The 27,086-nt window shown below is 44.3% G+C and overlaps 1 protein-coding gene across 1 annotated transcript in view; it reads left to right on the forward strand.

Annotated features, from left to right (window-relative positions):
* The window catches only part of NAV1 (neuron navigator 1), a 173,581-nt gene that overhangs the window by 138,416 nt on the left and 8,079 nt on the right, over positions 1-27,086 (forward strand). The window contains exons 26-29 of the mRNA XM_075264238.1: positions 4,176-4,247; positions 6,527-6,723; positions 9,688-9,806; positions 17,765-17,962. Of these exons, the coding sequence (XP_075120339.1) occupies positions 4,176-4,247; positions 6,527-6,723; positions 9,688-9,806; positions 17,765-17,962 (586 nt within the window). The remainder of the gene's footprint in view (positions 1-4,175; positions 4,248-6,526; positions 6,724-9,687; positions 9,807-17,764; positions 17,963-27,086) is intronic.

The following is a 27,086-nucleotide window of genomic DNA, read 5'->3' on the forward strand; positions in this document are numbered from 1 at the left end:
ATTGTATATTCTATTTTGTTTCAAGTGCCTGAGAGTGTGTATAAACATCAAATTTAACAAGAGTAGAAACCATTTCTGTGTCTCTTACTTTTATACCCGGCTCTGATTACTGATTGTTGTAGCTAAATACTTTGGTTGCAATGCTGGTTAAGTATGCCTTGTATTTTCTGTAAATGATTAACCAACAGTGTCACCAGCAAAGCACCTCTGCACCATCATACCTCCTCCCCCATGCTTAACAGTGGGAACCATACTATTAGAAACCATCTGCTTACCTTTTCTGTGTCTCATAAAAACAAGATACTTGTAACCAGTGTGTGTGAATCTGAGACAGAATGATATTGGAAATTTTTGTACATATGAGGGAATATAGGGAGATTGCTTATTGCACTTTTAATGAAACTTTACAGTGACTTTTGCTTTAGTTTTTGAGAAAATAACGACAAGACCAAAAATTTAGCTGCAACATTTGTATAAACTGTTCAATCAGATTTCAGCAACAAATCAGCAGCAGATTTTAGTATCTTATTATACCTCCCATTGCAATGCCCTGCTCAATATTGTCCCTGAATTTCTGGCTGACTCAACTACAGAGTTTGTGATTTGAGACAGCCCACGGATTAGGACCATTCATCAGGGACTAATCAACTGTGCAACATCATAACAGGTGAAATATACTTTGTATTTGACTATTGTCCAGGCTGGGTAACTCGGTAGCTAAGGATTGTACAGGGGGTATTGGAGGTACACATATATGGAGGTATTGTTTAGTTTCTGCATAGTGATCTCTATCTATCTGTATGCGTTCTGATGATGGGACAGTTTTGGGATCTAGTATGGTTATATAGCACTTATCGATATGGCCAAGACAGCTATAACAGCGAGCAGCCGCCACAAGCTTGCCAGCAGTTTACCCACTGTGATTGAACAAATCTTATCCACATGCTTTGATTTCATCTACTTGGTTTAATCCCCTTGATGCCACAGTCAATTGAAGATTTGGGCTACTAGAGAACTGATGGGTCGCGATGACTGAATGCATGTGAGTGGTGTACATTTGCATCACAAAGGTTCCAAATAAGGTTCTGTTGCCCAAGGCCCCACATAAACCTGGAGCTGGCCCTGCTTTTCTGACTAAGGTTGGGGTGTGTTTGGTACTTGATCTCTGTGAGGCATGTAAGTGGGTTCTGATCTGAAGGCACCGTATGGAAACAGTCCTACCTCTGCACATCACAACTTATGGTCTCAATCACATTATGAAGGCAAGAAATTCCAGAACTTTGCTCTTGACAGGGCATACCTGTTAATTCAAAACCAGTACAAGTAACCACCTCATATGTTTGTACATTGAAAAGACGTCTATAGGAATATCTAATAGCAAACTGAGTAAGCCCAAATGTATTAATCTGTCTCTGTTCTCCAGTTCACTCACTGGTCGACCTTCACTGCACTTTCTCTAGTGTAGTTATGTCCTTCTTTGGACACTGGAGCCTAAAATTGCAAACAATAGTCTGTGAGGCACTACTTGTGATTTGAATAGAGGCATAACTATGTTCTTGTCATGAACACATGACAATGCTGCGATTTGAGCCACATTTTACATTAAATGCAAAGTGGGTCTATGGGGTTAATTCAAGGAATCTCCTATCTACCCTGTCAAAGGCCTTCTCCCCGTTTAAGGAAAGTAGCATCATAGGTTGTCTGAGAGTGTTGAGCATGGTGGATGACGGAGAAGGCCTTCAGAGTGTTGTTCCAAGCTTCCCTCTGTGGGATAAAGCCCACCTGATCGGGATGGATTAAATCACTCTTATAGTGACCTAGTCTATTTGCAATCAATTGCTAAAATAATTTTGCATCAGTTGTAATCATGGAGATGGGTCTGTAGCTAGGACAGAGTTGGGGATCTTTACCCTCTTTAGTTATGACTGTAAAATGGGCATGGTGGAAGGAAGAGGGGAAGAGTGTGTTGGGTGAGTTTGCGTTGTAGGCTTTCAGTATAAAAGGGTTTTGTAGAAGTATGCTGGTTAGCCATTTGGGCCTGGGCTCTAACCCCCCTGGGAGGCCAGAAATGACTACCTCCAATTCTGATGGGGAAAAGGGAGAGTCTAGCTAGACTGTGTCTTCCGCTGTAATGGAAGACAGGGATGTGCCTGTGATATATTGAGAGAGGCTAAGAGGAAGAGCGGGTTTCTGGTTGGAGTTATGGGGTGGAGGAGATTATAAAGGGACTCATATTACTCCAGGAAGGTCGAGGCTATGTTTTTCATGAGATGGGAGACTCATTCAGATGGGGTTTTATTGGGCACAACGTGTAAGGCCGATTGTTGATCCCGAATCGCACAAGCTAGAACATGGCCCACTTTGTTATCCCCATTCATTAAAGGATCGCTGACTCGGAGTCACTGTTGCTTGTGCTCAAGCAGAGACCTGATCTCATGGCATGTCACCATCATGGCAATAAGGGTGGAAGATTGGAGAATTTATGTTGTGTTCCAGAGTGTTCAGGGTCTGCAATAGAGATTTCAGTTTCATACCCAAAACAGTACTAATAAAAAGCACAAGTCGTCCCACAAAAAAATAAATCCTCAACCAATTTTGTCAACTAGAAAAAAAAGTTACACATCTCAGAAAATTTTGCTGCAAAAATAATTGATTAATGTGGGTTTTTGTTCTGCAAAAAAACACACATAAAAAATATAAATTAGGTATTGCAGTAATCATAACCATATACTGATTAAAGGTAACATGTTACTTTAATCTAAACGTGTTTTTAAATCTATCAAAAATGAGTTAAGAAAATTTAGTAAATAACTTATAGGTCTCATCCCACAATAAAATAGCCCTCATATGGCTACATCACCAGAAAAATGTAAAAAAAATATGGCTTACACATTGTGTAGACAAAAATCAGAACACAACTGGCTGTGACAGGAAAAGAATGTATAAGCTGTGCAAGCATTTATCGGGGACACCCCAGATTTAGAGCTTACAAGGGAAAAGAAACCAGAAATGCATCCCTCCCCCAATAATGGCAAAGTCAATGATATTTTGCTCTCTGGATTTCATAATTTTTACTTCCTTGAGAGTATAGTAGTGTATCCTGCAGATAACATCACAGGGCTGGGAAGGAGGGTGAGTAGGTCCTGACCTCCTCCGACAGTAGAAGAAGTGAGATGAAGGGATTGCCTGTGTTCTGGTGTGGGGCACTGGCGCCCTCCTCAAACTTGTTCCTGCGGCATGTGAGGTGAGGGTCTGCATCTTCTTCTGAGGACAGGTTAGAGTTTAGAGCAGTTAGTGAGCATGCTATGTGTCTTTTAATGGCTGGAGACTTGAATAAGGACTTCTTAGTTAGTGGGCCTATAGCCCAGTCTGAGTTACCCATACATCAAGGTGCAGGCCCCCTGGAAGAGCATGAGGCAGGGCTGTGAGCGGAGCACATGGGGACAGTTGGGTGGTGGTGACAAAGGCAGGTAGATGGACCTGCCTTTGTCACCACCACCCAGCTGAATGGAGTGCCACGCAATGCAATGGAGGCCACAGGCTCAGACATCAGGAGCTGTGCAAATGGAGGAGAGCAAGATGGCCATGCGCAGAAGAAGGGGGAGAGGAGAAGGGGACATTGTGGCAGGGGAGTCAAGACTCACCGGTGGCCACAATTAGCTATGGACTCAGATGAGACAGTGGAGAAAGCCTGCTGCTGCTGTAGGCAAAAGGTATCGGGGATTGTTGTGTACTGTAGCTTTTGATTTCAGTAAATTTGAACTCTTGGTACTGCAGATTAAACAAATGACCATTTTCACATCTTTACAACCCGTAAAATGTTTATAAACTCTGTCTTGCATAATAATTTGGAAAAGTATATTTTGATCTTTTAATTTGTGGAAAAAAAAATGTATCATTGGGAGGTTTGTCCAACAAAATTAGATTTATTCTCTAACAGTTGAAGATTTGAACATTATACTGACTCTCATTTGCATCGACCATTTAAGATAATCAGAGAAAAATATCATTTGCATAATAATTTGGATCATGGTATAGAATATAAGATAGATAAATATATTATTAATGCTAAGTTTATTATATATTAAGGACAGATATCTACTATAGTAAACTGTTTATATTTTAAACTATTGTTTTCATTTTACAACCTATTTTATTGTATGCTTTACTTGCAGCCCTTACATTATTGGAACTACTAATCAGCCGGTGAAAATGAGTCCAAACCATGGCCTTCATTTAAGTTTCAGGTAAATGTTATAGAGGCTAATAAGGTTTTAGATTTTCACTCATACTCAGAATAAAGATTTTTATATTCAGGGCATAGCGGTAACACAAAAGGTAAATAGTACAAATGGCACAAATGGAAGAGGACTTCCACCTAAAATTCCTAATCCATTTATGTCCCTCCAGCTTTTCACCGTGGCTTTTACCTGGTGACTAGATTCATGCCTCATTCACTTGACTGAGTTTAGACTTGGATGTGTAGTTAAAGGAAGTCTGTCAGTAAGAAATAACGTGATAATGTACACAACTTATATTGCTGGCCTTTGTATGTACTTTCAAAATATGTGTTTACTGTATCTGTACAAGGCTCTGTGATTATGAAAAGATAACTTTTAAAACTATGCAGATTAGCTGCAGTGGGCTTTAGGAGCATGTAATTTTCGCTATGAGCTTGGGTGATGTGTTTATTACATGCCCTTAAAGGGGTTGTCTGGGATTAAAAAAAAAAAAATAAAAAAATTTTTTACATTATACTAAAATTAAAATTACTTTTATTAGCAAAAGTATTATTTACCATGATCGCTGAGGCGGTCCCGTGATCGTTCCAGGCACATCTCCATATTATCCTGTGACTCTCCGTCTTGCCACTTCCGGAGACGGGGGTCACATACTATATCAACTCACTTTCTGTCCCCTCCCTTCATTATACTCCTCCCATTCCCAGCCCTCCTCTCCCGGCCCCTTACTTACCATCCCCTCCCCTCACTACATTCCTCCCCATCACAATTACCTTGCATCATCAACGACAAGCGCACAGCATTCGATTGTGGGCTATTGCGCATGTGTGAGCCGCCTGGCGCCGTCACAAAGGTGGCTGCTGGTGGTGAAATGGCTGGGATAGCTAGGGAAACAAGGAGGGGGAGTGCTTTAAAAGGTAGGGGGACATTGAGTTTGAGAGGAAGGTGTGGTGATGGATATATAGTATTCTAATGATGGCTGCTGAGGGTGCAGTGGGCGGGCTAGCTATGGAAACAGGGAGGGGGGGAGTGTGTGAGAAAAGGAAATGGTCAGTCAGTGAGAGAGGGAGGAGAAGTGAGGCAACCTGGAACTTGTAGGAAATATAGAAGAGGAAGGTAGGGATGTAAACAAATGCAAAGGATGCAATGAGCTTACTGAGAACCTCAGAAATCAGTCAAAACACTGCTATGGTAACATTTATTAGTTCATTAATAGCACTAAGAGACCTTTTTGCCTGGAAAACCCCTTTAAAGCCCATGAACAGGCCATGTAGTTCCGCCCTCTATCTGGACCAGGGCTTTGGGGAGACATCGTCAAACTCGATGTTTACCAACTAAAAATGTACATGACGTCACACTGCACCCGAGCACGGTTTTAAAAGTTGATGTGTAAAACATATCTTTTGAAAGTGCATACAAAGGCCATCAAGATAATGTGTGTACTTTATGATGCTATTTCTTGCCAGCAGACTCCCTTTAATGGAGTTCTTGGGCAAGACTTTGCCGATATACTTCGTTGTGCGAATATGCCTAATTACGCTGGGTTCACACCAGCGTTCGATCTCCGTTCTCAGGTTTCCGTCTTCTGTGTGCAGAAGAAGGAAACCTGTCATGCCGAGTTCGGCCGTGAGCGTTTTATGCACTCCGCGGCGAAACCGTTATTTTTTAAACTGGACACAGAGTACTGCAAGTGCAACTCTGTGTCCGGTTTTTTAAAAAAACCGTTTTGCCGCAGAGAGCATAAAATGCTCACCGGCGCACACAGCTGGAAACTTTTCAAGCCCATTCAAATGAATGGGTTTGAAAAATGCCGTCAGGTTTCCATCTCCTGCCCTGTTTTGTGCAGGAAATGGAAACCTGCAGAACGGAGTACGGGCGCAGATGTGAACGAGCCCTTAGTGGTTTAGCTTATCTTGCTGAATCAGCCACAGAATCAGGTTGGTTCCAGATGACTGTGAATTAAAAGCACGGGCGGCACACAGGGGAACACGTGGATGCCACCTGTTTGCCGCCCATGCATCGGCCCTGCTTCAAAAGCAGGGCTGCAAAATAGGACAGGAATAGGACCTGTTCTATATTCTGACTGTTGGCCTGTAGAAATTAATGGGTCAGTGTGCTATACGGGGAAAACACAGATAGCACACTGATCTCAGTCACGGTCGTCTACAAGAGGCTTTAATCTTCCCATTGAAAGCAGTAGTGCTGGTTTTGAACGAGCCCCTTAATTTTCACATTTCACTGTTTTACTTGGATATTATACAGTAAAATCATTTTGTCCTTCACAGGATGCTAACATTCTCAAATAATGTGGAACCAGCAAATGGTTTCTTAGGTCGATATTTACGTCGTAAGCTGCTAGAATCTGAAGGTAGCATTGGAACTGGACATGGGGAGTTACTCAAGGTTCTTGACTGGGTCCCCCGGCTGTGGTACCACTTGCACACTTTCCTGGAGAAACACAGTACTCCAGACTTCCTCATAGGTATACAAAACAATTTTTGTTATGTTTTTTCCTTTATAAATAAAATTTTATGCTTTATTTTTTACTTTGTTTTTTTTTTTTTTTTTTTTTTTACATTACTGTATATATCATTACATATTCAATTTTTTTTCTTTGCCATTGATTTAATTCCCATGTCTCTAAGTCAGGGGTCCTCAAACTGCGGCCCGTGGGCCACATGCGGCCTGCCAAGCACTTCTGTCCAGCCCCGCCCCGGCAGGTGTACATTTATAATGAAGCTCTTGGGGAGCTCAGACCAGGCCATGGAGCGCACTTGACTTTACCTATTGGCAGGCACCGCTCCCGATGTCTGTGCGACCTGCTCTGCCTCCGGTGTCAGTGTGTGTTCTCCTGTCACCTCGCTTGTATGCGATGTAAGGAGGATACAGGAGGCACCGCTCGCGATGTCTGTGCGACCTGCTCTGCCTCCGATGTCCGCCTGTCACATCGCATGTATGCGATGTAAGGAGGATACCGGAGGCAGATCAGGCCACGCAGACATAAGGAGCGGTGCCTCCTGTATCCTCCTTACATCACATACAAGCGATGTGACAGGAGGACACAGACGGGCACCGGAAGCAGCGCAGTTCGCACACACATCAGGAGCGGTGCCCTCCAATAGGTAAAGTGAAGCGCGCTTTCTCCATGGCCTGGCCCAATATAGTCAACTGTGCCCCTCCGTCACTTTGTCAGTCAGGTCACCCTAGCAAAGTGACCTGACCTGACGCAGCCCACATTACAGTAAGCAAAGCCACTACCGTACTACAGTTTGCTGTGTCGCTCAGCAGTGGTCTCACTGGTCAGGTTTAGTGCCTGCTGCCTTCCTGGACGGACCCTACCTGTGCCCCCTGAAGTAAGCAGTATAATATCTTACTGTAGGATAAATAACACCTCAGGGGCGTTCACACTTGTGCTCAGTGTCTCGTGTATTCATTCTGTCGAGTTTCCATCTTCAGTCCCAGCGAAACTGGACAGGGGACGGAAACCCGGCAGTCACCTTTAAAACCCATTCAATTGAATGGGTTTGCAAAGGTGACCACCAGTGTCTGCCTGTGGCCTGTCTGCGGGGAAACCGTTTTTTTTTTAGCTGGACACAAAGTCCTGCATGTCTGACTTTGTGTCTGGCTAAAAAAAAACGGACACTGGTGGTCACCTTTACAAACCCATTCAATTGAATGGGTTTTAAAGGTGACTGCCGGATTTCCGTCCCCTGTCCGGTTTCGCTGGGACTGAAGATGGAAACCCAATGGAATGCATACAGCAGACACCGAGCACAGGTGTGAACGCCCCCTGAGATTGAAGATTGAGTATGCCCCTCCACCCCACGGTTGCATTCATCTCCATTTTTTCTCAATAACACATAGGAATAGCCTTAAGAAAGACGTCTAAAGTTAGGAGAATAGCCTTTCTAAAGGCTATTCCTACGTGTTATCAAGAAAAAATGTGATTTTAATGGTAGAATCCCTTTAAACTATATTTCGGCCCTCCAATGGTCCGAGGGACAGTGAACTGGCCCACTGTTTAAAAAGTTTGAGGACCCCTGCTCTAAGTGATATAAAACTTATATCAGTAATACAGAAAAGTAAATATAAGATTACAGTATACAAAAACTCCTCAACATTGAAATTTCAACATGAATAAGGATTTCTTGGAATTATGGAAATAACACAATTGATAAACATATTAATGATATAAAAAGATAAAAAAGGAAACCAATATCCAAAACATATTCGTTTATGCAATTACACTCCTTGCCGTAATAATAAGGTTATTAATGGTTATGGAAGGTTACTGGAGGAATGTTATGTCACTGTTACACAGAATCCACTTGTAGCCTAGCGTTTTTCTGTAGAATTTGTAGAATTGGTCATATCAAGGTTCGAAGAACAAGTCAAAGTACCGCTCAGCTACTAGTGTACCTGAAAGGATGACTAGAGGTGTCCAGCTACCTTACATTATGCTACCCCACACCATAATCATAGGAGTAGGATTATGATGGCCTTTTTATGGCATCGTCCATGTGGTCTCAGACCAATCTCTGGCTATCATTAAATCAGAGACAAAAGTGGAACTCGCCCTGAAGAGGATAAGCCTCCAGTCCCCATTACCATCTTCCTGTGCACCATAATAGCTTTTGAGAGCAGTGGCATGAGGTCAGTGGAATTTGCAGTCTATTGTCATGCAAATGACTTGTGATTTTTATCGACACTGTTAGGTGCGCTAGGCTTGAGATGTGATATCCAATTTCACTTACAGTACAGAATGGATCACTATGTGCCATTTTTACATTCAAATGATTCTCAGCACACCTCATGCTGTCATTCCATTTTTCTCCAGGACCTGCAACATTCAACAGTGCTGGCAGTATGGGATAGGCACCTAGCGAATTGCTGGAGCGATAAACCAAGGTCTCTCAGTTTAAGGATTCTATTCCACTCAGTTTGCAGCAAGGGGCGAAAACTGGTACATTGAGGCATGTACTGGTACAGGAGACATTGCATAATTATCATTATATATATCAACACCACCTAATCCTGTCTTTGAGGTTTCATGTGCCTAGAAAAATTTTGCTTTCAATCTAGATTTTATGCCCTTCCCACATGACACAGATTGGCTAGATGCTTGAAAATGTGATCATTTGCAATTAATTAACCCTGTTATTTCATCAGTGTGCATACCCTTCAATGCCTTGCCCTTCTTGATCTTGCAATTTCAATGTTGAGGAGTGTACAGTTTTGTTGTATTGTATTTGTATTGTATTTTCTGTGAATTTACTTTTAGCAATGCATTCAGATTCATTTTAAAAGCAGTAACTGTATTTTTGCACTCCAGAATCTAGTCATCTAGAATGATTTTTCAGACTTATTTTACATTAAGCTGCTTATATTTAACTTTAATGAATTTGACTGCAAAAATGGTTGGACCCCTAATAAAATGCCTTTTTAGGTCCCTGCTTTTTCTTATCCTGTCCAATTGGAATTGAAGACTTCCGTGTATGGTTTATTGATCTTTGGAACAACTCTATTATTCCATACCTTTCCGAAGGAGCGAAGGATGGACTTAAGGCAAGTGTTATACTATATTGTGAAGAATGTTTGTCTGGTAAGCTTTTTTTAATACCTTAAGGGCAGTCAGTTTTGACCTTATTTTCTTGTCAAAATTCAGAAAGCCATAACTATTAATTTTCCTGGCACTATAGCTGTTTGAGGGCTTGTATTTTGCAGGATGGCTATAACTTATTGACTAAAGTTAATCAACCCTTTCAGAGAGAAAAGGGGAGAACGACACTGAGCGTACTAAGTGCAGTATTAAACCTAGTAACTTGGAGATAGTATAATTTTATTGTATGGTACCAGATGGCCTCTCATCTTTTGGGGTTGTGATCATTCACAACCCCCTATAATACATGTAGATGTTGAATCAAGGCGAGGGTGGCAGCGGTTCAGCCTGTTTGCACCATAGAGAACAGTAGACAACAACAGTAAGGTCCGTGACAGGGGATCCACGCTCACTGGTATCAGTGTTCGGGAGTATTTAAAATACAAGTAATTAAAATAGTATTTAAAATACTTGTCAGGTATTTGTATTTTGTAATTAAAATACTTTTTTTATTCAGTATTTTATATTTGTAATTGAAATACTTTTAGGAAGTATTTTACGTATTTTAATTTCTGTCTAAATTCAAAACAAATGTTGGAATTTAAATAACCTGCTTCACCGCACTTAAAAAAAAAACAAACAACAGCACGAGTCACGTCATCACTCTCGTTTCTCGTATCTCGTGCAATGTGCGATGAGAGGAGGGAATGTTCCAGCGCATTCCAGCAACACAAGTCAGCATTGTAGTGAAGTGTGATTTATTTTTAGTTTTTAATCATCCCGATTGCGTAATCCATTCCATAAAATTACTTCAAAAATGGAGAAAAATCGTAATACCAGAGAAGGGGATGCAACCGACAATGATTCAGATCTCAAAGACCCACATCTCCTTGCAATTTTGGATGGAACATTTTTCAAAATTAACAAGACTAAATCCGAAGCGGCAGGACAAAAAGTGTATGCTTACTGCAAGGCCTGTCCAAACAAGCTACTCACGGGTCAAATAAACTCAACGTCCAACTTCCTTAAAGGGATTCTACCATTAAAAACCTTTTTTCTGTGGCTAACACGTTGGAATAGCCTTTGGAAAGTCTATTCGTCTCTTTCCTTTAGATGGGATCTCCGCCACGTTGTTCCTTAGTATCTTCTGCTGGATCCTCTCCTCCTTTCTTCGGCGGCTTCACCTCTGTCGGCTCTGACACTAGTAGAGCCGACTGCGCATACCCGGCCATAGTTCCGAGGCCGCAATTGCGCGCATGCGCAGTCGGCTCTACTAGTGTCAGAGCCGACAGAGGTGAAGCCGCTGAAGAAAGACGAAGAAAGAAGGGGAGGATCCAGCAGAAGATAGAGGTGGCGCAGGATCCTGTTCTCAGGCAGCGGTGGGGACGCCCACATCGCATTTTCAGCGCTGGGGCCCACCCCCATCGCTGCCAGAGAACTAATTTACATACCGGTAAAAAACGGTATTACTAAGGAACGGCGCGGCGGAGATCCCATCTAAAGGTAAGAGACGAATAGCCTTTCTAAAGGCTATTCCGACGTGTTAGCCACAGAAAAAAGATTTTTAATGGTAGAATCCCTTTAAGCACTTAAGGGTAAGCTATTTAATTACATCATGGTTTGGTTTTTATTTTACAATCCCCAACCCCGAAGCAAATTTCTAAAACTGGACGTACAGTTTAGGGGTGCGTGAGTTGAAAGTGATAGTAAAAGCCTTTTGCCTTTTTTTTTTTTTTTGGTCGATTTATTTTTTTTATCACACTATTAAAAATTAAAATAAAAAGCCGATTTCAAATTAAAAATTAAATATAATTATATAAAATATACAAAACAAAATTAGTACCTTTTTTTAAAACAAGTAAAATACGTTCAAAGAATTTTCTCACGTGTCCCGAGATTAACGAGAATTGACGAGAATCTCGCGCACGCTGCGTTAACTTGTTAATTGATTAATGATCAAAACGAAAAATTTCTACGTTTACGTCTACATGTTATTTACTTGTTTTTTTTAAAAAGTATCCGATCGGGAATGTATTATTGTATGATTCTGTCATGAAATACAGTAAATTAGCTTCTTTTAGCCTATGTTCAATTGTTCTATTTTTTGTTTTTATTAAATTTTTTGTTTAAATTTTTCAAGTATTTTAGTATTTTTAAACTACCATATATACTCGAGTATAAGCCGAGACCCCTAATTTTACCACAAAAAACTGGGAAAACTTATTAACTCGAGTATAAGCCGAGGGGGGGGGGAAATCCACCATTGCAGATAAAAAGTCTGGTCATGTGCATTGCTGCTTAGTAATTCCATGGGGATCATAATAATAGCAGTTAACCCCATCATGTCCCTTACATTAACTCCCTGTGTGCCTCACATAAGAGTTACTGATATGTAGGACATATGGAGGTAATAATTAGGTATCTTCATAATTAAGGTCCTTCATTAGTACCCTCATGTGTCTCACATATTAGTAACCCTTATATGGGGCACTCAGGGGTTAATATGATGGACATGATGGGGTTAACTGTTATTAATGTGAGGCACATGGTGTTACTGAAACTAAATTAATAACTCCAAATGCCTGACATTAATAGGCAGAGTAACTAAAGGAAGGTCCCTGTGTGTCACTTTACTGTAGCTTCCTCTCCTCCATACAACAGACATCTTCCATAAGACACAATGAATCCTGGCCACTCATCTGCAGGGTAGATGCTAAATCCTAGTGTGCTAAAGGACCTCTGATGACGTCATGACTATGTGATTGGACTCTGGTGTGGGCGGAGCTACTAGGATTTAGACTCAACCTTATCTGCAGATGTTACATACTAGTGGCTACAGGACCTTTGATGACATCACAGTCACGTGACCTCATGACAAGCCAATCACAGAGCAGTAGCACTAAAAGACCCCCCTCTTCCAGGTCCTTCCAGTTTTCTGTGCTCCGTGGACCTTGACTCGTGTATAAGCCGAGGTGAGCTTTTTCAGCATGAAAAATGTGCTGAAAAAGTTGACTTATACTCGAGCATATATGGTACTTTTGAAGTAGTATTTAGTATTTCAATTTAAAATACTTCGGGATGAAAGTATTTAGTATTTTCCCGAACACTGACTGGTATGAAGAAAATGCCCAGGTCGAGTGTTTCAAGAGGAAAGATCCTTTATTTGATGAGTATAAAAACAGAAAGGCACGACGTGTTTCAGGCCGTATAAAAGCCCTTTCTCAGGTGCAAATCAACTTTTGTCCAGAGTTCTTTCCCATCATCCAGTTTCTTGTGGCCACCTGCGCATTTTCTTCATACCAATGAGCGCGGATGCACTGTCACGGACCTTACTGTTGTTGTCAACCCTTTCAGAGAGGGATGTAACAAGCCCCAATTTTCAAACTGTTTTATTTTACATTATTCATATTAATTTTCAACATGTTTGATTAGGGCATTATTTTTATATTGTGGGTCATTATGAGAGTGGCGATACTAAATATGTATTGTTTGTTTACATATAAAATAGAATAGTAAAGCAGGTGAACCAGTATTATGTAATATATCCATGAACTAAATAAAAATTTGTAAACTTGGTGTCAATGGAACAGCAACTAAAGTTTCATGCAGAGGCTTTACAAGCTCAGCAACAAGCGCAACAGCAAGCCAATATGCAGCAATAGGAAACAAATGGCCCGTTAATGGAGCAGATTTCTACACTCAAAGAGACTGTTGCAGCTCAGCCCCACAAGTGGAGTTTAGTTCTCCTGTGAAAGGACTCCATGCTAAGGAGGCCCAGGACCCCCCAGTGCTGGAGGTGCCGTGAATGGGACCATGTGGCTGGCAATTGCCCTCTTACCTCAGAGCCCATGGTGTGTGACGCTAGTTGACGACAATTGCTGTTTGCAGAATCTGTTTCTGCAGCCATTCTAGAGCCAGGGACTGAGCCGCAGGTTTGTGTGGTGAAGCTAAATGACCGCTCCTTGAAGGCTCTTCTGGACTTTGGTAGCCAGGTGACTTTGGTTTGGACCAGTCTTGTGCCTAAGGGACTATGTGCCGGACAAACACATAAGTGTTATGCATCCACGGGGATGTTGTACTTTACCCCATGGCCCCTGTTAAATTGGCATGTTCACCTGGAACTGTGACCTACGAAGTCGGGATCGTAAAAAGGCTTATGTATAAAGTAATATTAGGCCATGATTTCCCTTTGTTTTGGAGTTGTGGAAGAGGGGTAACACTTCTGCTACCAGTGAAAAAATTCCAACAGAATCTTTACCTTCCTTTGTAAATAATGGATCAGGTGAAATGATCATTGGAAACAATGATACCAATGACGGGTGAAATGGAAAAGTGAATTTACCTGAAATATATGTTACTGACTTTTCCCCCTTGCAGGTGTTAGCTGGGGAAGAAGAAGATGATACTTCCCTACCTGGTCAACAGGTGTTAGATTTAGAAATGTCTTGAGGTAACTTGGGAACTCAGCAAGGGAGAGACCCCACTCTGAGTACTGCACAGGCCAATGTTACGGTAATAAATGGTGTACCACAAGAACCAGAAGCTGGCCAGAAATTTCCACATTTTGCCATGAATGGGGATCTGGTGTACCAGGTCACCCAGGTTAACAGTGGAATTGTGGAACAGCTTCTGGTGCCAAAACCATACCAAGAAATGTTGTTGGACAAAGCTCATAATCATGTAATTGGCGGACATTTGCAGACTAGCAAAACACAAGAGCGGGTCCTCCAAAGGTTTTTTTTGTCTGGGGTATATAAAATAGTGAGAAGATACTGTGAGTTTTATCCCACATGCCTTATAAGTGCCACAACAAAACACTTTGGTAGCCCTTTGGTGCCACTTCTCATAATTGAGGTCCCATTTCAGAGAATTGCAAAAGACCTGGTGGGGCTCATTGTCAAATCTGCTAGGGGACATTAATACATTATGGTAACCAGTACCTGGAGTCAGTACCCTTAAGAAACATGGTGTCCAAGAATATTGCATGGGAGTTGTTTCATATACAGGGATCCCTAAAGAAATCCTTACTGACCAGGGTACACCCTTTATATTGAAGGTCATAAAAGAACTGTGCTAATTATTTAAAATCATGCACATCAGTGTACTACCCTCAAATGGACAGATTAGTGGAGAGATTTCATAAAACCCTGAAGCATATGCTAAAAAAGGTAGTGGAAAAGGATGGCCCGGGACTGGAACTGTTACCATACTTCATGTTCTCTATCAGAGAGGTACTCCAGGCGTCTACAGGGTTTTCACCTTTTGAGTTAGTCTATGGCCGGCATCCAAGGGGTTTATTAGATATTGCCAAAGAAACCTGGGAGACCGAGGCCACCCCATATAAAAGTGTTATTGAACACGTGGCCCAGATGCAGGAACGAATAGCGAATGTGATGCCTATTGTCAAAGAGCATCTGCAAAGAGCTCAGGAGGCCTTGAGCAGAATTTATAGCAACTCTGCCAGGGTGAGGGCCTTCAATCCTGGGGACAGGGTCCTGGTTCTAGTACCCACCGTCAAAAGTAAGTTTCTGGCAAAGTGGCAGGGTCCCTATATGATTGTAGAAAAGTTGAGTGAGGTGAACTACAAGGTGCATCAAACAGACAGGAGAAAGCCCTTCCAGGTTTATCATGTAAACCTGATCGAGCAGTGGAACGATTTGGAGTCTTTGGTAGCCACCTCAACTGTGGTTAAAGAGGGGTTGCAGCCAGTACCCCCAGGAAGGATAGGTGAGGCATTGTAAGTGCACCAGAAGCATGAGGTAAGGGAATTCCTACAGAAAAACAGAAAACAGTTTTCTGACCTACCAGGCCATACTCACCTGATAAAACACCATATTAACACTGCCTAACAATAAAGTGAGCGCTTCTGATATCCTGTATGGCTTCAGGTTCAGAGGCGGAATCCTCTGAGGTCAAGTGCATGCTTGAAGTGGATGTTGTTGAGGAGTCCGTCGGTGAATGGTCAAGCCCCATTGTGGTAATCCCAAAGCCCAATGGGACATGGAGGTTCTGTAATGACTTCAGAAAGTTGAATGAGATGTCAAAATTTGATGCTTACCTGGACGATGATGTCATTTTTTCATCTGACTGGAGAAGTAAGGTACAGGCCGTATTAGACTCTATCAGTGATGCAGGCCTAACTATAAACCCTGAGAAGTATGCAGTGCATCTAGAGGAAGCAACATACCTTGGCTAAAGGGCTGGTTAAATCCCAGAGGCGATACAGAACTGGGCTAGGCCAGTAAAAAAAAAAAAAAAAAAAAAAAAAAAAAACAGGTCAAAGCCTTCCTTGGTATAACTGGGTATTACCGCTGGTTCATGCCCAGTTTTGCCTCAGTTGCATCACCATTGATGGACTTAACAAAGGGCAGTGAGTCAGACATGGTGAAGTGGACTACAGAGGCAGAAAAGGCATGCTCATGTCCTCAGATTTCAGAAAACAGTTTCTAGTTCAGACGGATTCGTCTGATACAGGCTTGGGAGCCGTCCTGCCACAGGTGGTAAATGGGGAAGAACACCTGGTAATGTATCCAAGTAGGAAACTGAGCCCAGCACAGAAGAACTATGCCATTGTGCAGGGGTAGGGAACCTTTGGCTCTCCAGCTGCTGTGAAACTACAACTCCCATCATGCTCCATTCACTTCCATGGGAGTTCCCAGAACAGCAGAGCCAGTATGCATGCTGGGAGTTGTAGTTTTGCAACAGCTGGAGAGTCGTACGTTCCCTACCCCTGCCATAGTGGAAAGAAAGTGTCTGGATATCAAGTGGGTGATGGAGTCCCTGAAATATTATCTGCTGGGTAGAGAATTTGTATTGGTGATGGACCATTCTCCCCTACCATGGATGAAACAAAATAAGGAGAGAAATGCAAGAGTGACCAGATGGTTTCTTTCGTTTCAAACTTTCAGTTTTAAAGTGGAACATAGGCCAGGGAAATTACAAGAAAATGCAGATATGTTAGCCAAGGTGTACTGTATGTTCAGAAGTGTTTAGACCTTTGGTCTGGAGAAGAGCGAGTGAAGGGGATATGTGATAAAGTGTATTGTAAAATTGTGGATGGGGTGTATATCTCACCTGGTTTCAGAGGGGAGATGGTCACTTCACTTCAGCTGACATAGAAACGTGATGCCAGCCCCGGACTTTCGCCGGTAGTCACCAGGAACATCCAGACGTTCAGAAGTACTGAACGCACCCACGTGCTGCCAGTAAAATGGCGCCTCGGTCAGCTTTGACCAAGGGGCCAGAGGGGTTAATGCCCGCAATCGGTATGGGCATCGATTGCAGGTATTAGCACCGGGTGTCTGCTGTATAAGGGTCCATTCACACGCAGTAAACATGCCCTCTTTTTGGCAAAATACACGTGTAAATAATACACGTGTAAAAATAAGACTCCCATTGACTTCAGTGACATTTTACACGTGTATTTTGACGTGTTTTTTTACACGTGTAAAAAAATGTCATTGAAGTCAATGGGAGTCTTATTTTTACACGTGTATTTTTACACATGTATTTTGCCAAAATGAGCGCGCGTTTACTCCATGTGAATAGACCCTAAAACATCGTTAAACACCCGGCATCTGCCGTACAGGTATGGCGAATGTTAGGAAGGGGTTAATCTTTAACTTTATGCCTTTTAAAGATCATTTAATCTTTAACTTGCATAACTGTTCACAATAACAGTCATTTTGACCAGGGGTGTCCAAACTTTTGCATACAACTGTAGGTATGGGGGGGGTAGCATAATTTTTTAATGATGCAATTTAACTTTTATTGGTCTATCTAAAAACTCTGAAAATTGCCCTGGCAGCCAAAGAAGCAAAATATTTGAAAACCCTGGCAGTGAAAGGGTTAATATTCATTGTAATAATGTGAATTGTTTTGACCAACACTAAAGGCAATTTTTTTTCTCTCTTTATCATTATAGGTTCATGGACAAAGAGCTGCCTGGGAGGACCCTGTTGAGTGGGTGAGAGACACACTACCCTGGCCTCTGGCACAACAGGACCAGTCAAAGTTGTTACATCTACCACAACCCAGTATGGGCATGAGTTTGTCAGCATCGCCTCCTAGAGATCATATTGTGAAAGAATCACCCCCAGCTTCCTTGGAGTCAGACCCACTGGTAAGCCTAAGCCTTGCAATTTTATGAAATCTGACTTGGTTCACCTCATGATTGAGATCATGTTACCCATGACATATGCAAACATACACTTTAGGGTGCATGCACACTGAGTAACGCCGGGCGTGTATGAGAGCCGTACACGCCGGCATTACAGCAGACTGCCAAACACTTCCCATTCACTTCAATGGGAGCGCTCGTAACAGCGGCGTTTACGAGCGCTCCCATTGAAGTGAATGGGAAGTGTTCGGCAGCCCTGCTGTAACGCCGGCGTGTACGGCTCTCATACACGCCCGGCGTTACGTAGTGTGCATGCACCCTTAGAGTGTATTTTTGAGCCAAAAGATAGGAAATATAAAGAAAGAACTTATAGTTTTCCTCGAAGGCACGCTGTATCTGTTGCTGAAGGATGCCAGGTTGCCCTGTTGTTCTTCAGTGTCGTGACATAACTACAGTGCCGTCTAGAGGTAGCAGCAGTCACCGTCCTGGACAGGAACGTGGATGGATGAGTAAATTATCAGTCGCTACCTGTTGCAATAATACAATAATTAGTGGCCAATTAAAAAAAAAAAAAAAAAAAAAATATGCCACTCTCAAGTTTATTCCATGAGGCGCTACATAAGGTTGTCGCCTCATGGAAGATATGCCCCTGAATGGCAGGACTGCTATTTTCTGTCTGTTGGCCACTGAACATAATGGTTCCCACGCCAAGCTTACACCCATAGATAAACCAAAAAAAAAAATACTCTTTTGATACAGGCCATATGGATGCATTCCACATAGTTTATGTGCCTTTTACAACATGTTTTTAATCTCAGTTCAACTGATCAGTTTAACGGATCCATTATTTTAATCAAAAAACTGACACAAACTGATGTTTATTCATGCATCAAAAAAACTGCTCAGTTACCAAATGCGCATCCATTTGCATCAGTTATTTGCTAAAAAAAAAAAAAAAAAGGATCCATTTTTTATGTTGATCTGTGCCACCTCCCACGTGATTCACCTAATACCATCAGGGGTAGCACATGTGGGAAGGAGGGGGGGGCGCAATCAATAGCCAATGGCTGCCCCAACACGTGTGCTACCCCTGTCCCCATGCACTCCAAATTACAGTGCAAATAAAAAAAATTGTGCTGTGACTTGTAGTGCTTGGGGGACAGCTTCTCTGCTACCCCAACATGTGTTTCACTTAATACCATTAGCGGTAGCACATGTGGAGGGGGGGGGCAGCCATTAGGGATTGATTACCTCCCAAAGTGTGCTACCCCTGGTCCCAGCATGAATGATCCTGACATTTGTAACCCCCAGTAGAGAAATGGCTGCTGCTGCCGCCTCTCACCCACCTTTCGTATGTCCAGGGTCCCGAATGTCTCCAGCGCCATCCCAGTCCTATCTTTTCGCCTTTCACAAGTGCCGCCCATCCCCCACCTTTCATCACTGGCCAGTCTCGGCTTCTGGATGAGGTGGGGGAGGGGCGGCACTACTCGTGGCAGGGGAAGAGAAGAAAGGACTGGCGTTGGAGACATTTCTCTATAAGGGTCACAATGGCAGGATCATTCATGCTGAGATTAGGTAAGGAAGAAGTGGGTTTGGGCTTACTTTATGGAGAGTTCCACTGACTTCTCCTTCCTACAAGACCCTGGTGTACGATTTCAGCACGAAAGTAAAGCTTAGTTCACACGGAGTTATCGCGCGCGCATTCTGACATGTATACACATGTCAGAGTGTGAGCGCTCAAAACAGATCCCATTCATTTCAATGTGTGGGCTTACGGGCGCTACACATTGAAATCAATAAGAGGCTTTTAGCCTTCACACTGAGTAACGCTCCGAGCATTTTACCACAAATTACACATGGAAAAATACACGTGTAAAATGTGGTAAGCCATTGAGCTCAATGGCTTTTTTTTTTTTTTGTATAACGCGCGTAATTTTGTGGGCGCAAAATTATGCGCGTTATACGCCCGTAAGCCGACACATTGAAATGAATGGGATCTGTTTTGAGGGCTCACATTCTGACATGTGTATGTGTGTCAGAATGCGCGCGCGTTAACTCCGTGTGAACTAAGCTTAAGGGGCAGAGTTGTAGCTAATGGGGGAGGGTTCCCTTTTGAGGGGATGACAAACCATAACAGAATGTTATAAGCACCTTAAATCGCTCGCGTCCATTTACATAGGGAGCTAAAGTAAATTGAAAATGAACAATCTCCGAAACTGGACAGGAGACTGAAACCTGCCGGCATTTTTCAAACCCATTCAAAAAAACTGTTTCGCCACAGAGAGCTTAAAACGCTCACCTGTGCTCACGGCAGGACACGGTCTGACAGGTTTCCGTCTTCTGCATGCAGAAGACGGAAACCTCAGAACGGAGATCGGATGCTGGTGTGAACCCAGCCTCAAGTGTACCTGGATAACGTGATGTGAAAGGAGACTTAGTGCTGTAAAAAATTTTCAACAGTATCAGTGTTTGGTTACAACATGGTGTAACAGAAGGGTTTTGAGACTTTTCAAACACCACTTGCAACAAAAGTTGTTGCATAATTTACGACAATGTAAGCCCCTGCCCAGGTTACTGCCGATTATCTCCCATAAACTTGGACTCAGCAAATACACAGTTTCCTGCTCATCCTGAGAACAGCTGATTGATGGGGGTCCGGATTGTCAGACCCCCACTGATTTGATATTGCTTAGGATAGGCCATCTATAGCTTTAGTTTCAAAAAGGTTTTTTATCAAGGGACAACAAAAAATACACCATGCTATAACAAATATAGTGCAAAATCTCCACACAGGGGTCCAATAATATGAGAGCAAGATCACAGCACAGCATATTCAAATAAAACTAGGAAGGGAATAGTAAAAGACAGATAATAAAGAGAGGAATCCAAGGGAGAAATATCCTAAATCAGATTTTGTTAATGCAATGGTTCAGATAGTAATGATTATTTTTTATCTTATTGGATTTGATTGTAGCATACACTTTGGATTTTAATGGAGCATACAAATTAGAAATGGAGATGGGGGAGGGGGGTACATTCACACAGTTCACAAGAGCTTCCAATCTGAGCTCTGTGCCACTCACATAAGGCCATCTGCCATCTACAGTGCTAATGATTGGTAAAACATGTGGGGGTTCCATGAACACGCATGGAGTAAGACACTGACTCTTTGAGCTCTGACCCTGCACTGCTCCTAACCTGGGGTTACTTCTCACCGCGATTATGGGGAAGAAAGTATACTACTCCAATGTAGACGAATATCTGACTACCCCAGCCTCCTCAACTATCCGGGTCTCCATGCGGCCACAGCCTTCTTGGCCTGCTCCGACGGTCTCGGCTGCCACAAATTCTGCTCCAAGGGATTCCCCAAGCATCAGCTCGGCTGGCAGGGACCCTGCTGCCTCCACACTCTCAGGTCTGTCCTAGAACAGCTTCTGCATTCTGGATCCTGGCAATGTGGCTATAATGGCACTGATTCCTCCTCCTTGGATGCTCGTCTGCAGCAAGCCTGCGCTGTCCAGCACATGTCCTGAATATAGGAGTCCAGGTAAGTAGTAGCCCTCTCACAACTCATCCTGGAAATGTCTAGGCTGTGGGAAGGGAATTCCCATACAGTCACACATCTAGCGTTTTTTTTACTCCTATCAGTGTGTCTTTGGAGTATGGGAGGAAACCCACACAAACACAGGGAAAACATACAAACTCTTTGCAGATGTTGTCCAAACCTAGGACTCCAGGGCTGTACGGCTAACCACTGAGCCACTATGCCACCCACACCTACAGTTTGACTCCTAATACCCATCTCCTCCAACTCCCCAGATGGACTGTCTGTCATAGGACTCTGATTTCCCCCCCCCCTCTTCCCCCACAAGCAAACCCACTGGAGAAGATCTGCTGAATTCAGTTACTGGCCCTGCTCCTCAACCTGGTGACCCCTGTCAGGCTTTGCCACAGAGGTCTGCCCACAGAACAGGATTTCCAGTTCCTTATTTCTGAAGTACTCCCTTGCTCAGTCCCTGGCAGTGAGAAATATGCAGTGGCATCTGGAGGACATACACAACAGACATAACATTAGACTCAACTGACACTTGCTGTTGAATTCTGCCGGCTGATGATGCATTTGATGACGCGGTGGAGAGGTGCCGGTGAAACAAGACAGAGGTATTGCTGGAGAGTCCTTGTGGAGAAGGGGATGCCGCCTGTGCTTTCTGAAGACTCATTTGCATTAGGAAGAAATTAAAAATTTCTCAGGAACGGCAGTGCGGATCAGAATAACAAAGGTAGGAGAAGGGAAAGGATGTATAGAAAAACCGGGAAATGATAGAACGCTAATGGCAGCAAAATCCGTAATAAACTTGAAAATAAAAATAACAATATGGATGGTTAAGATGAATTGGTTCTGTTTATTGCTCCAAGGACATAAACAACAGCTTAAAACGGCTATGCGTTTCGACATTGGGCAGGTGTCTTCTTCAGGCCACTAAAATATACAGTAACAGACAAATACTAGAATTAAAATCAATAATCAAAACATGATAAAACTTAATAAATAAATGCATACATAGATAGACAAAACAGCGATAATGATCATAATAAAAAGGTCACATGGTAGACATAAAATATCAGGTATAGGGGGTATGCTTGTCTCAGTCAGGCAGATTTCATAACAGAGGGAAAAAGACCCCTGTCCTCAGGATCAGTGAGAGTCTCAGCGGTCAGACCCCCATCAATCCTCTATCCTAAGCATAGAGGATAAATACATTTTATAGCATTGCTTGTATTCAGTGGCGTAACTAGGAATGGCGGGGCTCCGTGGCAAAATTTTGACATCCCCCCCGCCCCCGAAGACCTCAACTGACCCCCTCCTCCGCATTCTGCGCGCTCTATTATGTCCCTTAGTGGCCCCTGCAAAAGACCCCCGAGTATAATGATAGTGTTTGTGGGGCCCACGTTGTCACTTACTGATCCCGGCTCAGCCAGGATTGGTAAATAAATAGGGCCCATTACTGTAACGGCCTATTAAAAAAAAAAAAACGCAGCGGTAGCGGCTGTCACTGGGCCCCTAATGTCCCGTGGCAGCTGCCTCTGCTGCTACAACAGTAGTTACGCCCCTGCTTGTATTCATATTAACATTACTTGCATTAATGCTTACTTGTTTTATAAGCTTGTGAACAGGGCACAGGGCGGCTCTATGCAGGAAGCAGGACTAGATCAGATCTACTGGGAGGGAGATTGGAGAAACCTTACACCAAACTGACTCTGGGTAAAGTTGTTTTGCCCACTGTGCTTAGGCTGTGTCAGGTCAGCAACTGCAGCAACGGAGAGTGATACAGAGTGAGCAGAGCCACGGGAGCCAGGGTGATTCATCATCCAGGAGGCGGAGCAGCTCTAATGGAACTTAGTGTGAACTGCAGGACCTGCTGGTGTGTGAGTGTGCAGCACTGTGCTGCAGGAGTATCTGTACACACAGTGCTGAGCAAACTTGATGTCAGTCCCATCCCCTGGTGGCTATACTTCTACACCAGCAGGCCACGTCTAAACTGAGTAGGGGCTTTGGAAAGAGCAACCTTACCACCTCTGGCATGCGCTGTCATTTGTAAGGCAAGCACTGGGCTCAGTGGGAGACAGCAATCGCAGGACAATCGTCATCCGGCGTTGCCGCCACTGCCTCTCCTTCTGTTGTCAGTGCTGGCGCTGCAGTCCAGACCACCAGCCAGGTCACCTCCACATCTGCCTCTGACACTTTGGCGAGTTCACCCTCATCCTCCCCTTTTCCTGCCACTGCTCCTTTTGCCTGCACCATCATGCGCCTCTTCCCAGCTACTCCCCATCTCCCAGGCCTTTCATCGCAGGCAGAAGTACAGCGCAACCCACCCACATGCTCAAGCCTTCAACGGCCTCATCTTAAAACTGCTGTCCCAGGAGATGTTGCCATCCCGACTTGTGGAGACTCAGGCTTTCTGTGACCTGCTGGCAACTGCGGCACCTCGCTATGCCGTCCCTACTTCTCCCGGTGTGCCATCCACGCCTTGCACCAGCACGTGTCCCGTAAGATCAGGTGGGCCCTAAGTTCCGCACTTTGCACAAAGTTCCACTTGACCACCGACGCGTAGACATGTGCATGCGGACAGGGATGCTACATTTCAATCACGGCATACTGGGTGAATGTAGTTGAGGCTGACACTGGGTCGCAAACTGTGTCGGCCTGCCTTGTCTCCCCACCCAACATTTCTGGCAGGGGCACTGAAACACCACCCTCCTCTGCCGTTAAATCAACCCCAGCTATGAGCTGGAAACGCTGCAACACTGGTGTGGGGAGATGTCAGCAGGCTGTGCTGAAGCTCATCAGCTTGGGGGACAGACAGCACACTGCCTCCGAGGTGAAGGATGCCATCCTGGATGAGACGGCAATGTGGTTTTCGCCGCTGCACCTGGGCCCAGGCATGTTTTCGTGTGTGATAATGGCCGGAACCTGATAGCGGCTCTGGAGCTTGCCAGCCTCCAACACGGTCCATGCCTGGCCCACATTTTCAACTTAGTGGTGCAACGGTTTTTAAAAACATACCCCAATGTTCATGAGCTAGTGGTGAAAGTGCGGCGCTTGTGCACCCACTTTCGCATGTCTACAGTAGCCGCTGCTAGCCTGCAGCTACTAGCAGCTAGCCTCTAGCAGCTAGCCTCCAGCAACGCCTACATCTGCCTGAAGCGCAGGCTGTTTTTTCGAGGTCACCACACGCTGAAACCCTATATAACATGTGTTGAGCAGGGTGTGTGAGTAGCAGAGACCTTTGATAGAGTTACAACTCCAAAACCCAAGGGTTCATCAAAGTCAGCTCCCTTACTTTTTCAACCATGAGTGCCCATAGATGGCAGACTTATGTGAAATCCTATCCCATCCTTTCCACTGGACACTTTACAAACTCACTAGAACTTCTATGAAAGTGGAAAAATACTTGGAAACCTTCTTTCCTCTACATTAATATGGACAGAAACATAAATTTAAACCTAAAGAAACCTTAGCATGCGCTCATCACAATTCCTGACTTGACAGCTGCGTTAAGCAGGATGCAGGGTACAACGCAGACCAGGTCTGGTGTTACAATGGCTAGTGGATAATGCTTCCAGCTGCTTTTCCAACAGCCAGTCAGCCACTACCTCCAGTCGTGTTAATACCCAAGAGTCTGCCTCTCCTTCCTCCCAATACGCCCAATCTTCCCAGCAGAGTCACGTCACCCTTTCCCCCTCCCAGGATCTGTTTTCGGGTCCTTTTACTGTCTCTTCCTCTGTTGAACCACTTCCCGAATCCCAGGAGCTAGCAGACGACTTTGTGTGTCCTGATGCCCAAACACTAGAGAATCCTCCATTTCTGCCAATTTTGTGGTTGTGGACACACAACCAGCGTTTCTGGGCCTCAGTGATGATGAGGAGACACAGTTGCCATCAGGGCAGGCTGTGGTTATGTGCGGTTTGCAGTAAGAGGAGAGTGAGCAATTGGAAGAGGAGGTGGTTATCGACGAGGCCACCAAGCTGACTTGGATTGGGGTGATGTCTAGTGGGAAAAGCAGTGTAGATGTGGAGGCAAGCACAGCAGCAAAAAAGGTGGCTAGAGGCAGAGGCATGGACAGGTGCGATGTCTAGCGGGGAAAGCAGTGAAAATGTGGAGGCAAACGCAGCAGCAAAAAAGGTGGCTAGAGGCAGAGGCATGCCCAGAGGCACAGGACAGCTGCTTCACAGAAGCCAGGCCAGGGCCAGCAAGGCCCAAGAATTTCCCTGTACTATCCACTTGCCCAAGTTGGCCACCTCCCTCGATGTTGCATAGATTTTGAAACGTAGGTGTGGACGACAAACTGAGTGCGTTTTGCACACTGTTAAACTCAAAATTAAATAGGGGCTCTGAGAAAAGCAACCTGAGCACCTCTGGCATGTGCCGTCATTTTTAAGGCAAGCCCTGGGCTCAGTGGGAGGGAGCTAACGCAGGACAATCGTCGGCCAGCGTTGCTGACACTGCCTCTGTTACTGTTTCCAGTGCTGGTGCTGCAGTCCAGACCACCAGCCTGGACACCTCCACATCTGCCTCTGACACTTTGGGGAGTTCACCCTCATCTGCCCCTTTTCCTGCCTCTGCTCCTTTCGTCTGCAATATCATGAGCCTCTTCCCAGCAACTCCCTATCTCCCAGTTGTTTCATTGCAGGCAGAAGTACTGCGCAACCCACCCACATGCCTTCAACGGCCTCATCTCAAAACTACTGGCCCTGGAGATGTTGGCGTTTATGCTAGTGGAGACTCAGGCCTTCCGTGACCTGATGGCAGCTGCGGCACCTCTCTATGCTGCCCCTAGCCATCACTACCTCTCTTGGTTTGCCGTCCCCCCTTGCACCAGCATGTGTCCCCTAACATGAGTCAGGCACTAATTTCTGCACTTTGCTGTAAGGTCCACTTGACCACCGACGCATGGACAAGTACCTACGGTCAGGGAGTCTGGGTTCGGGGCGTAAACTGGGGTGGCCTATCTCCTCTCCCAGCCCAAAATTTATAGCAGGGGTTCTCTGAAAGCCTATTCCTGTGCTGCAACCTCGACCACACCTGCAACCTGTAAATGCTTCAGCACTGGGGTGTGGAGACGTCAGCAGGTCATGCTGAAGCTCATCTGCTTGGCCAACAGGAAAAACACTTCCCTCGAGGTTAGGGATGCCATCCTCGATGCGACGGCAATGTGGTTTTCGCCACTGCACCTGGGCCCAGGCATGTTTGCATATGTGATAATGGCCGGAACCTGGTAGCAGATCTGGAGCTTGCCAGACTCAAACATGGCCCACGTTTTCAATTTGTTAGTGCAAAGGTTCTTTGAAACCTACACCATTGTGCCTGCTATACTGGTGAAAGTGTGGCCATTTTCGTAAGTGCTCTGCTAGCCTGAAAACATTCAGAGCGCACTCCTGTCATCTTCTGACCGTTGGCTGACGGAGGAAGACGAGGGGGATGAAGTGGCATTTCATATCACTGTCCCACACGAGGCTAGTGGGGAAGTTCAGTGCATCCCATTGCTTCAGCACGGATGGTGTGAAGGGGAGTGGAAAGTGGAGGAAATGGAGAGTGACCCTTCTGGTGGGGGCAGCGAAGTCAGGC

Source organism: Leptodactylus fuscus, chromosome 2 (assembly GCF_031893055.1).
Source record: "Leptodactylus fuscus isolate aLepFus1 chromosome 2, aLepFus1.hap2, whole genome shotgun sequence".
NCBI classification, from domain to species: domain Eukaryota; kingdom Metazoa; phylum Chordata; class Amphibia; order Anura; family Leptodactylidae; genus Leptodactylus; species Leptodactylus fuscus.